At 52.1% G+C, this 12,556-nt stretch overlaps 1 protein-coding gene across 1 annotated transcript in view; it reads right to left on the bottom strand.

The window, feature by feature from the left end:
• Positions 1-1,173: 1,173 nt before the first annotated feature.
• The window catches only part of LOC145340425 (membrane-associated phosphatidylinositol transfer protein 1-like), a gene marked incomplete at its 3' end in the record, with an annotated part of 28,456 nt that continues 17,073 nt past the window's right edge, over positions 1,174-12,556 (bottom strand). Inside the window, 4 exon segments of the mRNA XM_080184895.1 lie at positions 1,174-1,269; positions 9,601-9,909; positions 11,210-11,404; positions 11,407-11,439. Coding sequence (XP_080041021.1) covers positions 1,174-1,269; positions 9,601-9,909; positions 11,210-11,404; positions 11,407-11,439 — 633 coding nt within the window.

The raw sequence follows: 12,556 nt of genomic DNA, 5'->3' as shown, positions 1-12,556 counted from the left end.
AGGACAGGTACAGCACGGGGTTAGATACAGAGTAAAGCTCCCTCTACACTGTCCCCCCATGAAACACTCCCAGGACAGGTACAGCACGGGGTTAGATTCAGAGTAAAGCTCCCTCTACACTGTCCCCCCATCAAACACTCCCAGGACAGGTACAGCACGGGGTTAGATACAGAGTAAAGCTCCCTCTACACTGTCCCCACATCAAACACTCCCAGGACAAGTACAGCACGGGGTTAGATACAGAGTAAAGCTCCCTCTACACTGTCCCCACATCAAACACTCCCAGGACAAGTACAGCACGGGGTTAGATACAGAGTAAAGCTCCCTCTACACTGTCCCCATCAAACACTCCCAGGACAGGTACAGCACGGGGTTAGATACAGAGTAAAGCTCCCTCTACACTGTCCCCATCAAACACTCCCAGGACAGGTACAGCACAGGGTTAGATACAGAGTAAAGCTCCCTCTACACTGTCCCCATCAAACACTCCCATGGACAGGTACAGCACAGGGTTAGATACAGAGTAAAGCTCCCTCTACACTGTCCCCCCATCAAACACTCCCAGGACAGGTACAGCACAGGGTTAGATACAGAGTAAAGCTCCCTCTACACTGTCCCCATCAAACACTCCAGGACAGGTACAGCACAGGATTAGATACAGAGTAAAGCTCCCTCTACACTGTCCCCCCCATCAAACACTCCCAGGACAGGTACAGCACAGGGTTAGATACAGAGTAAAAGCTCCTCTACACTGTCCCCCCATCAAACACTCCCAGGACAGGTACAGCACAGGGTTAGATACAGAGTAAAGCTCCCTCTACACTGTCCCCCATCAAACACTCCCAGGACAGGGACAGCACAGGGTTAGACACAGAGTAAAGCTCCCTCTACACTGTCCCCCATCAAACACTCCCAGGACAGGTACAGCACAGGGTTAGATACAGAGTAAAGCTCCCTCTACACTGTCCCCCCCATCAAACACTCCCAGGACAGGTACAGCACGGGGTTAGATACAGAGTAAAGCTCCCTCTACACTGTCCCCCATCAAACACTCCCAGGACAGGTACAGCACGGGGTTAGATACAGAGTAAAGCTCCCTCTACACTGTCCCCCATCAAACACTCCCAGGACAGGTACAGCACGGGGTTAGATGTAGAGTTTTAGTGAAGGTACCGTGAGCGTCGAAGAATTCTTCATCAGAGCTGTTATCTGATTCTCGAGCGATGTTCTGCATTCTCCACTCGGACAGGCTCTGGTGCGTTACAGATCCTGTAAATAAAGGTCGCAGACGCTGCCGGTTACTGGGGGATTTCACTCGTGGGGTAAACCCATTCCCCCCAACGCCTTACCCACCCCTCCCTCCGTGAACCCCCACCCTCTCCGCCGTGCTGGAACCCCATACCCCAGGGTCAGGGGGAGATGCCTCTGAATCTGTCCCTCTGGGGGGGGGTAACGGGATGTGGGTGGGGGGGGGGGGGGGGGGGAGGGGGTGATGTAGACTTGAGGGCTGGAGGGGCGGAGGGCCCCTGAGTGCGATTCGAGGGAAGCACTGAGTGTGTCTGCCCTGGCAACCTCCCGGGTCAAAGGTGGGAGGTCAACTCACACAGCATCCAAGGTCAGGGCCTGAGGAGGTGCCCATTTACAGGGCTTCAGGGAGTTCAAGGGTCACGGTGTCAAGGATCGTGTCGGTCAACGTTCACAGGTTCATCTGGCGTTGGCGTAGGCCACTCTGCCCCTCGATCCTGTTGTCCCATTCAGTAATATCCTGGCTAATCCAATTGTCACCCTTAACCCCACATTCCTGCTGACCCCTGATAACCCCTCACCCCCTGATAACCTCTCACCCCCTCAATATCTCCAATTGCAACGGGATCTTGATCAATTGGGCCAGTGGGCTGACGAATGGCAGATGGAGTTTAATTTAGACAAATGCGAGGTGATGCATTTTGGTCGATTGAACCAGGGCAGGACTTACTCAGTTAATGGTAGGGGAGAGTTACAGAACAGAGAGATCTAGGGGTACAGGTTCATAGCTCCTTGAAAGTGGAGTCACAGGTGGACAGAGTGGTGAAGAAGGCATTCGGCATGCTTGGTTTCATCGGTCAGAACATTGAATACAGGAGTTGGGACGTCTTGTTGAAGTTGTACAAGACATTGGTAAGGCCACACTTGGAATACTGTGTACAGTTCTGGTCACCCTATTATAGAAAGGATATTATTAAACTAGGAAGAGCGCAGAAAAGATTTACTAGGATGCTACTGGGACTTGATGGATTGAGTTATAAGGAGAGGCTGGATAGACTGGGACTTTTTTCTCTGGAGCGTAGGAGGCTGAGGGGTGATCTTATAGAGGTCTATAAAATAATGAGGGGCACAGATCAGCGAGATAGTCAATATCTTTTCCCCAAAGGTAGGGGAGTCTAAAACTAGAGGGCAGAGGTTTAAGGTGAGAGGGAAGAGATACAGAAGTGTCCAGGGGGGCAATTTTTTCACCCAGAGGGTGGTGAGTGTCTGGAACGAGCTGCCAGAGGCAGTAGTAGAGGTGGGGACAATTTTATCTTTTAAAAAGCATTTAGACAGTTAGATGGGTACAATGGGTATGGAGGGATATGGGCCAAATGCGGGCAATTGGGATTAGCTTAGGGGTTTTAAAAAAAAGGGCAGCATGGACAAGTTGGGCCGAACGGCCTGTTTCCACGCTGTAAACCTCTGTGATTCTAACCTTTCACTCCCGATAACCTCTCACCCTCGTTAATCCAGGCTCTATCCCGCTCTCCCTCACCAATATTCAAAGCCTTTTGAGGAAGAAATTTCCGAAGACTCTGCCCCCCTCTGAGAGAAACCATTTTTCCGCATCTCCGTGTGAAACGGAACGCCCCTGATTTTAAACACTAACCCCCCACCGCACCCCCCCCCCCCCCCCACCCCCCACCAACCGCCCCCCCTGTCCTGGATTCTCCCACAAGGGGATATGTAGCTCAATCCCATCACACAAACCAGCCTCCCATCCATTGACTCTGTCTACACTTCCCGCTGCCTCGGGGAAAAGCAGCCGGGATAATCAAGGACCCTCCCCCCCACACACCCCGGACATTCTCTCTTCCACCTTCTTCCATCGGGAAAAAGATACAAAAGTCTGAGGTCCCGTACCGACCGACTCAAGAACAGCTTCTTCCCTGCTGCTGTCAGACTTTTGAATGGACCTACCTCGCATTAAGCTGATCTTTCTCTACACCCTCGCTGTGACTGTAACGCTACATGCTGCACCCTCTCCTTTCCTTTCTCTATGAACGGTATGCTTTGTCTGTATAGTGCGCAAGAAACAATACTTTTCACTGTATCCTGATACACGGGACAATAATAAATCCAATCCACTTCCTCTCTCACCTATCTCTCTGTGTCATCAGCAAATTTAACAAAAATATTTTAAATCCAATCACTGATGTAAATTGTATAAAGCTGGGGTCCCAACGCTGATCCCTGTGACCCCTCGCTTGTCACACACTGTCAACCAGATAAACTAATCTTCAATCCATGTCCACGGGAAGGTGGTACAGAGGGATTGTCACTAGGCTAGTAATCCAGCGAACCGTGGTAATGTTCTGGGGGACCCGGGTTCGAATCCCGATGGCGGAATTTGAACTCAATAAAAAATATCTGGAGTTAAGAATTGATGAGCAGAGGGATCTAGGCGTATGTGTACATAGATCCCTGAAAGTTGGGAATCAAGTAGATAGGGTTGTTAAGAAGGCATACGGTGTCTTGGCGTTTATTGGTAGGGGGATTGAATTTAGGAGTCGCAGCGTCATGTTGCAACTGTACACAACTCTGGTGCGGCCGCACTTGGAGTACTGTGTGCAGTTCTGGTCCCCACATTACAGGAAGGACGTGGAGGCTTTGGAGAGGGTGCAGAGGAGGTTTACCAGGATGTTGCCTGGTATGGAGGGGAGATCCTATGAGGAGAGACTGAGGGATTTGGGGTTGTTTTCGCTGGAAAGAAGGCAGCTAAGAGGGGATCTTATTGAAACATATAAGATGATTAGAGGTTTAGATAGGGTGGATAGTGATAGCCTTTTTCCTCAGATGGAGAAAGCTAGCACGAGGGGGCATGGCTTTAAATTAAGGGGGGGTAGTTATAGGACGGATGTCAGGGGTAGGTTCTTTACCCAGAGGGTGGTGAGGGATTGGAATGCCCTGCCTGCTGCGGTTGTAAATGCGCCTAGTTTGGGGGCGTTTAAGAGATCCGTGGATAGGTTTATGGACGGAAAGGGATTGGTTTAGGTTAGAGGGTCATTGTTTTTTAATTGGTCGGCGCAACATCGTGGGCCGAAGGGCCTGTTCTGCGCTGTAATGTTCTATGTTCTACGTACTGATGGCCCATTGTCGGAAAAACCCATCTGGTTCCCTTTCGGGAAGGAAATCTGCCGTCCTTACCCCGGTCTGGCCTACATGTGACTCCAGAGACACAGCAATGTGGGTGAATCTCAGCTGCCCTGTGAAATGTCTGAGTGAGATATGTGAGGGGCAATTAGGGATGGGTAATAAATGCTGACCCAGCCAGCGATGCCCACGTCCCATGAAAGAATTAAGAAGAAAGATTTTAAAAACATACATAATAATGACTATGACTCACACAAAAGGGACTTCTAGCCTGCTGAAAACCACAGCACTTTCTCTACCTCGGAAGATGCACTAATGCAGAAATCTCAGATTGTCAGGAAATGCCAGTAAATATAAGAAGTGAGAGTTTTGCCACATGATGAACCAACCCCCTCCTTTCCCCCATTCCCTGCAAAAACCCCACCAAGCTGCCAGAAGCTGTCATATTGCTTTGCCAAACTCTAGGACACAGTCTGCAATCGTCCAGAACGGGAGCCGGGACAGAGTTCCATCAGGGCTTGAATGGCCTGACCTGCATCTGTGTTGGAGGAACACCTGAAACTTCTGCACCAGTGCCTACTACAAGACTGATTGGTCTCTCTGAGTGTCTCCCATCGTGGAAATCAGAGCTACTGGAAAGGTGGTCAGTAACATGGAGATTAGGAGCAGGAGTAGGGCCTTCGAGCCTTCGAGTCTGCTATCCTCCCTGAAGGGATAATTCTGGACTCACAGGCTGTGCCCTTTGCCTTGTATCTCCCTCTTGACTGAATTTATCCTATCAGAAAACTGCAGCAGGCGACGGTGCAGAGGGACCTGGGGGTCCTTGTGCATGAGTCGCAAAAACCCAGCCTGCAGGTGCAGCAGGTGGTCAGGAAGGCGAATGGGATGCTGGCCTTCATAGCGAGGGGGATTGAATATAAAAGTAGGGAGGTCTTGCTGCAGCTGTATAGGGCACTGGTGAGGCAGCAGCTGGAGTATTGTGTGCAGTTTTGGGCGCCGTACTTACGCAAGGATATTTTGGCCTTGGAGGGAGTGCAGAGGAGGTTTACTAGGCTGATGCCGGAGTTGAGGGGGTTGAGCTATGAGGAGAGGCTGAATAAACTAGGCTTGTACTCGTTAGAGTTTAGAAGAATGAGGGGAGATCTCATTGAGACGTATAAGATGATGAATGGGATGGATAGGATAGAGGTGGAGAGACTCTTCCCGCTCAGAAAGGACAGTAGGACTAGGGGGCACAGCCTCAAGATAAAGGGGGGGCGGTTTAGAATGGAGTTGAGGAGGAACTTCTTCACTCAAAAGGTGGTGAATCTCTGGAATTCTCTGCCCGTTGAAGTGGTGGAGGCTGCCTCGCTAAATATTTTTAAGACGCGGGTTGATGGGTTTTTGATAAGAGAGGGGATTAAGGGTTATGGGGAGAGGGCGGGAATGTGGAACTGAGCCACAACAGATCAGCCATGATCTTATTGAATGGCGGGGCAGGCTCGAAGGGCTAGATGGCCTACTCCTGCTCCTATTTCTTATGTTCTTATGTTCTTAGAATAAAGAAGTATTTTGGGGGGTGGGGGTAATGTTATGAACCCCCTTCCTACATTTTGAGTGCATGAAGAGTAAACTAAACCTCTGAGTTTATTGAACCGCCCCCCCCCCCCCACCCCACTCCATCCCTAACCGTGGGAGGGTGAGCCACGGGGTGGGGGGAATGAATGGAAAGAGTTACAGATGGCAGCGCAGGCAGACAGGACAAAATAGAAGTAACTACATCTCAGACAGCACAAAGATCATCGCAGCTCAAGTGGTATCGTTCCAAAGTTACAACAACCACATGAGAATTTATATCAATTATTAAAGCTCCAAAAGATCTAAAGGAACCTGCAGAGTACTTGGAAGTGCGTGATAAAATAGGACTGAGTCAACACAGCTTTGTCAAGGGGAGATCATGTCTGACAAATCTGTTAGAGTTCTTTGAGGAGTTAGATAAAGGAGAGCCAGTGGACGTGATTTATTTAGGTTTCCAGAAGGCCTTTGACAAGGTGCTGCAGAGGAAACTGTTAAATAAGTTGAGTGCCCAGGGTGTTAAGGGTAAGATCCTGGCAATGGATAGAGGATTGGCTGACTGACAGAGAGAGCGGGAATAAAGGGGTCTTTCTCAGGACGACAGCCACTGTGCCTCAGAGTCAGTGCTGGGACCACAACGTTTCACAGTGTGCATATGAACGATTTGGAGGAAGGAATTGAAGACACTGTTTCTAAGTTTGCAGATGATACCGATATGTAAAGAGACAGGTAAGTATTGGGGAAGCCGGGGGGGGTGGGGGGGGGGGGAGCTGCAGAGGGACTTGGACAGGTGAGGGGAGTGGGTAAAGAAGGGCCAGATGGAATTAATGTGGAAAAGTGTGAGGTTCTGCACTTTGGAAAGAGGAAACGAGGAACAGACTATTTTCTAAATGGGGAAATGCTCAGGAAATCAGAAACACAGAGGGACTTGGGAATCCTTGTTCAAGATTCTCTCCAGGTTAACGTGCTGGTTCAGTCGGCAGTTAGGAAGGTAAATACAATGTTAGCATTCGTGTCGAGGGGGCTAGAATACAAGAGCAGGGATGGACTTCTGAGGCTGGATAAGGCTCGGGTCAGACCCCATTTGGAGAATTGTGAGCAGTTTTGGGCCCCGTATCTAAGGAAGGATGTGCCGGTCTTGGAAAGGATCCAGAGGAGGTTCACAGGAATGATCCCTGGAATGAAGAGCTTGTCGTATGAGGAACGGGTTGAGGACTCTGGGTCTGTACTCGATGGAGTTTAGAAGGATGAGGGGGTGATCTTATTGAAACTTACAGGATACTGCGAGGCCCTGGATAGAGTGGACGTGGAGAGGGTGTTTCCACTAGTAGGAAAAACTAGAACCAGAGGGAACAACCTCAGGGTAAAGGGACGATCCTTTAAAACAGAGATGAGGGGGGATTTCTTCAGCCAGAGAGTGGGAAATGTGGGGAACTCTTTGCCACAGAGGAGGCCGGGTCACTGAGTGTCTTTGAGACAGAGATAGATCGGTTCCTGATTAATAAGGGGGTCAGGGGTTATGGGGAAAAGGCAGGAGAATGGGGGATGGGAAAAATATCAGCCATGATTGAATGGGGGAGCAGACTCGATGGGCCGAGTGACCTCGTTCTGCTCCTGTGGAATATGGCCTCTGAAAGTTTAATCAAATATCCAGGAGATGGGACAATTAACATCCTATCATAGAACATAGAACATAGAACATTACAGCGCAGAACAGGCCCTTCGGCCCACGATGTTGCGCCGACCAGTTACAAAACAATGACCCTCTAACCTAAACCAATCCCTTTTCATCCATAAACCTATCCACGGATCTCTTAAACGCCCCCAAACTAGGCGCATTTACAACCGCAGCAGGCAGGGCATTCCAATCCCTCACCACCCTCTGGGTAAAGAACCTACCCCTGACATCCATCCTATAACTACCACCCCTTAATTTAAAGCCATGCCCCCTCGTGCTAGCTTTCTCCATCCGAGGAAAAAGGCTATCACTGTCCACCCTATCTAAACCTCTAATCATCTTATATGTTTCAATAAGGTCCCCTCTTAGCCGCCTTCTTTCTAGCGAAAACAACCCCAAATCCCTCAGTCTCTCCTCATAGGACCTCCCCTCCATACCAGGCAACATCCTGGTAAACCTCCTCTGCACCCTCTCCAAAGCCTCCACATCCTTCCTGTAATGTGGGGACCAGAACTGCACACAATACTCCAAGTGCGGCCGCACCAGAGTTTTGTACAGTTGCAACATGACGCTGCGACTCCTAAATTCAATCCCCCTACCAATAAACGCCAAGACACCGTATGCCTTCCTAACAACCTTATCTACTTGATTCCCAACTTTCAGAGATCTATGTACACATACACCTAGATCCCTCTGCTCATCCACACTATTCAAAGTCCTACCGTTAGCCCTATACTCTACACATCCGTTATTCCTGCCAAAGTGAATTACCTCACACTTCTCCGCATTAAACTCCATCCGCCACCTCTCGGCCCAGCTCAGCAACTTGTCCAAGTCCCCCTGTGGACTAAGACACCCTTCCTCACTATCTACCACACCTCCGACTTTGGTGTCATCAGCAAATTTACTAATCCACCCAACTATACCCTCATCCAGATCATTAATAAAAATTACAAACAGCAGTGGCCCCAAAACAGATCCCTGAGGCACACCACTCGTAACTGAACTCCATGACGAAATCAGTTTGACAAACACAACGCTTTGATATTATAAGAGGTGGACAGGAGATGTCATAGAACACAGAACACGGAACATGGAACACGGAACATAGAACACAGAACATAGAACATAGAACACGGAACACTACAGCACAAACAGGCCCTTCGGCCCACAAGTTGTGCTGATCATATCCATACCCACCAGGCCTCTCTATAACTCCCAATCCCAGTAAATCCCATGTACTCACCCAGAAGTCTTTTAAAAGACCCCAGCGAGTTCGCCTCTACCACCACTGACGGCAGCCGATTCCATTCACTCACCACCCTCTGAGTGAGAAACTTACCCCTAACATCACTTCTGTACTTTCCTCCCCGCACCTTAAACCTGTGTCCTCTCGTAGCGACCATTTCAGCCCTGGGAAATAGCCTCCGAGAATCCACCCTATCTATTCCTCTCAACATCTTATAAACCTCTATCAGGTCGCCTCTCATCCTTCGTCTCTCCAGGGAGAAGAGTCCCAGCTCCCTCAACCTAAGGCATGCCTCCCAATCCAGGCAACATCCTTGTAAATCTCCTCTGCACCCTCTCAATGGCTTCCACATCCTTCCTGTAGTGAGGCGACCAGAGTGTCCACAGAGTGATTAAAGCTAAAGCACCCAAGACAATCGAACCGCATGGTGTGATCAAAAACAGAACTGCAGCCCATTCAAGGCCACAACCTGATGACCGATTTGAAATGTAACACCTCGTGATGTAAAGAAAGGGGTTTAAGGATGTGTCAGCAGAGGAACGTGGAGGCCAGCTGGAGTTACAGCCTTGCATCCTCCTCTCCCATGTTGAATGGAACCGTTTTTGGTGAAGTTTTACAAGTTCTCAGATGGTCCAGTTTGTTCATTCCCTCCAAGACTGTCCGTCTGTCTGTCCAGGGACAAGGGGAAGAAGTCGAGGCTCAGGGGGTGGGGAAGGGGAGGGGGGGTGAAAGCTCTGACCTGCAATTTGGGAACAGTGCGATGACCTCGAAGACAGTGACCACTGTTTGGGGACTCCGTCCTCCCCGGGCTCGGGTCCGTCCACAGAGTCGGTGAGGGGGTTGGCTCCTTCAGTAACCCCGGGGGGGGGTGCGCTCCCCCAGGCTCGTCCCCCGGGCCCCAGCTCCTCGCTGTGTTTGCCCATCCGCTGCGCGAGCGCCCTCGCCGTCTCCTCCTCCAGCTGACGGATATCCTCCATGGTCAGGTCACACCACTCATCCTGCCAACACCAGGCCTGACGGTGAGCACGGAGCATCACCCTGCGTAGGCCTGAGGGATGGAGGGAGGGAGGGAGGGAGAGAGAGGGGGAGGGAGAGGGAGGGAGAGGGAGAGGGAGGGAGAGAGGGAGGGAGGAAGAGGGGGAGAGGGAGAGGGAGGGAGAGGGGGAGAGAGAGAGATGAGTCAGTGAGGGGAATAGAGGTTAAGGGAGTTGGAAGGGGAGAAGAGGGGGGAGTGAGGAGGAGTGAGGGCCAGTGAGGGGCAGCGAAAGTGAGTGATGGTGTGTGAGGCTGTGTGAGGGTCTGTGAGGGGCAGCGAGGGTCTGTGAGGGTCTGCAAGGGTGTGGGAGTGTGTGTGCGAGGGTCTGTGAGGGCCTGCGAGGGCCAGTGAGGGCCTGCGAGGGGCAGCGAGGGCCTGCGAGGGTCTGTGAGGGTCTGCGAGGGTCTGTGAGGGTCTGCGAGGGGCAGTGAGGGTCTGCGAGGGTCTGCGAGGGGCAGTGAGGGTCTGCGAGGGGCAGTGAGGGTCTGCGAGGGCAGTGAGGGTCTGCGAGGGTCTGCGAGGGGCTGCAAGGGTCTGCGAGGGGCAGTGAGGGCCTGCGAGGGTCTGTGAGGGTCTGCGAGGGCAGCGAGGGGCAGTGAGGGTCTGTGAGTGGCATTGATGGTCTGCGAGGGTATGTGAGGGTCTGTGAGGGGCAGTGAGGGGCAGTGAGGGTCTGTGAGGGGCAGTGAGGATCTGTGAGGGGCAGTGAGGGTCTGCGAGGGGCAGTGAGGGTCTGTGAGGGGCAGTGAGGGCCTGTGAGGGCCTGTGAGGGGCAGTGAGGGCCTGTGAGGGGCAGTGAGGGTCTGCGAGGGTCTGTGAGGGTCTGTGAGGGTCTGCGAGGGCCTGTGAGGGTCTGCGAGGGGCAGTGAGGGTCTGTGAGGGTGTGTGAGGGTCTGTGAGGGTCTGTGAGGGTCTGTGAGGGTCTGCGAGGGGCAGTGAGGGTCTGCGAGGGCCTGTGAGGGTGTGTGAGGGTCTGTGAGGGTCTGCGAGGGGCAGTGAGGGTCTGTGAGGGTGTGTGAGGGTCTGTGAGGGTCTGTGAGGGTCTGCGAGGGGCAGTGAGGGTCTGTGAGGGTCTGTGAGGGTCTGCGAGGGGCAGTGAGGGTCTGTGAGGGTCTGCGAGGGGCAGTGAGGGTCTGTGAGGGTCTGTGAGGGTCTGCGAGGGGCAGTGAGGGTCTGTGAGGGTCTGCGAGGGGCAGTGAGGGTCTGTGAGGGTCTGTGAGGGTCTGCGAGGGGCAGTGAGGGTCTGTGAGGGTCTGTGAGGGGCACTGAGGGTCTGTGAGGGTCTGTGAGGGTGTGGGCTGTATTCACTCACCCACATCATGAATAAACTGCTCGATTTTTGACTGCATGCCCCAGTAGCGGAATTCCACCTTGCACAGTTTGTAGGCGCACATCACCGGCTCACCGTCCTGCCCCCTCCCAGTCTCGATCCAGTTCTCAAGCAGGGGCCCCCGGCAAGTCTTCACCGAACGGTACAATCTGGGATCTTCCTCTGCCTTGTACTCAGCCTGGAGATGGGGTCTCGCACAATATCGATCACATCTACATCGCACAAACATTACCCGAAAACAAGAGTCACTCCCTCTCACCTCACCCCCCCACTCCCCAAACAACATCCCATCACCAACAGAGTCCCTGACGGAGAGACTCCCCCTTTAAACAGAGTCCCTGACGGAGAGACTCCCTCTTTACACAGAGTCCCTGACGGAGAGACTCCCCTTTAAACAGAGTCCCTGATGGAGAGACTCCCCCTTTACACAGAGTCCCTGACGGAGAGACTCCCTCTTTAAACAGAGTCCCTGACGGAGAGACTCCCCCTTTAAACAGAGTCCCTGACTGAGAGACTCTCCCTTTACACAGAGTCCCTGACGGAGAGACTCCCCCTTTAAACAGAGTCCCTGACGGAGAGACTCCCCCTTTAAACAGAGTCCCTGACGGAGAGACTCCCCCTTTAAACAGAGTCCCTGACGGAGAGACTCCCCCTTTAAACAGAGTCTCTGACGGTGAGACTCCCCCTTTAAACAGAGTCCCTGACAGAGAGACTCCCTCTTTAAACAGAGTCCCTGACGGAGAGACTCCCTCTTTAAACAGAGTCCCTGACGGAGAGACTCCCCCTTTACACAGAGTCCCTGACGGAGAAACTCCCCCTTTAAACAGAGTCCCTGACGGAGAGACTCCCCCTTTAAACAGAGTCCCTGACGGAGAGACTCCCCCTTTAAACAGAGTCCCTGACGGAGAGACTCCCTCTTTAAACAGAGTCCCTGATGGAGAGACTCCCTCTTTAAACAGAGTCCCTGATGGAGAGACTCCCTCTTTAAACAGAGTCCCTGACGGAGAGACTCCCCCTTTAAACAGAGTCCCTGACGGAGAGACTCCCTCTTTAAACAGAGTCCCTGATGGAGAGACTCCCCCTTTAAACAGAGTCCCTGACTGAGAGACTCTCCCTTTACAGAGAGTCCCTGACGGAGAGACTCCCCCTTTAAACAGAGTTCCTGACGGAGAGACTCCCCCTTTACAGAGAGTCCCTGATGGAGAGACTCCCCCTTTAAACAGAGTCCCTGACGGAGAGACTCCCCCTTTAAACAGAGTCCCTGACTGAGAGACTCCCCCTTTAAACAGAGTCCCTGACTGAGAGACTCCCTCTTTAAACAGAGTCCCT

Source organism: Carcharhinus amblyrhynchos, unplaced genomic scaffold (assembly GCF_965287045.1).
Source record: "Carcharhinus amblyrhynchos unplaced genomic scaffold, sCarAmb.v2.hapA chromosome_1003, whole genome shotgun sequence".
Taxonomy (NCBI): Eukaryota; Metazoa; Chordata; class Chondrichthyes; order Carcharhiniformes; family Carcharhinidae; genus Carcharhinus; species Carcharhinus amblyrhynchos.
This window is presented reverse-complemented; position numbering and strand designations above follow the sequence as displayed.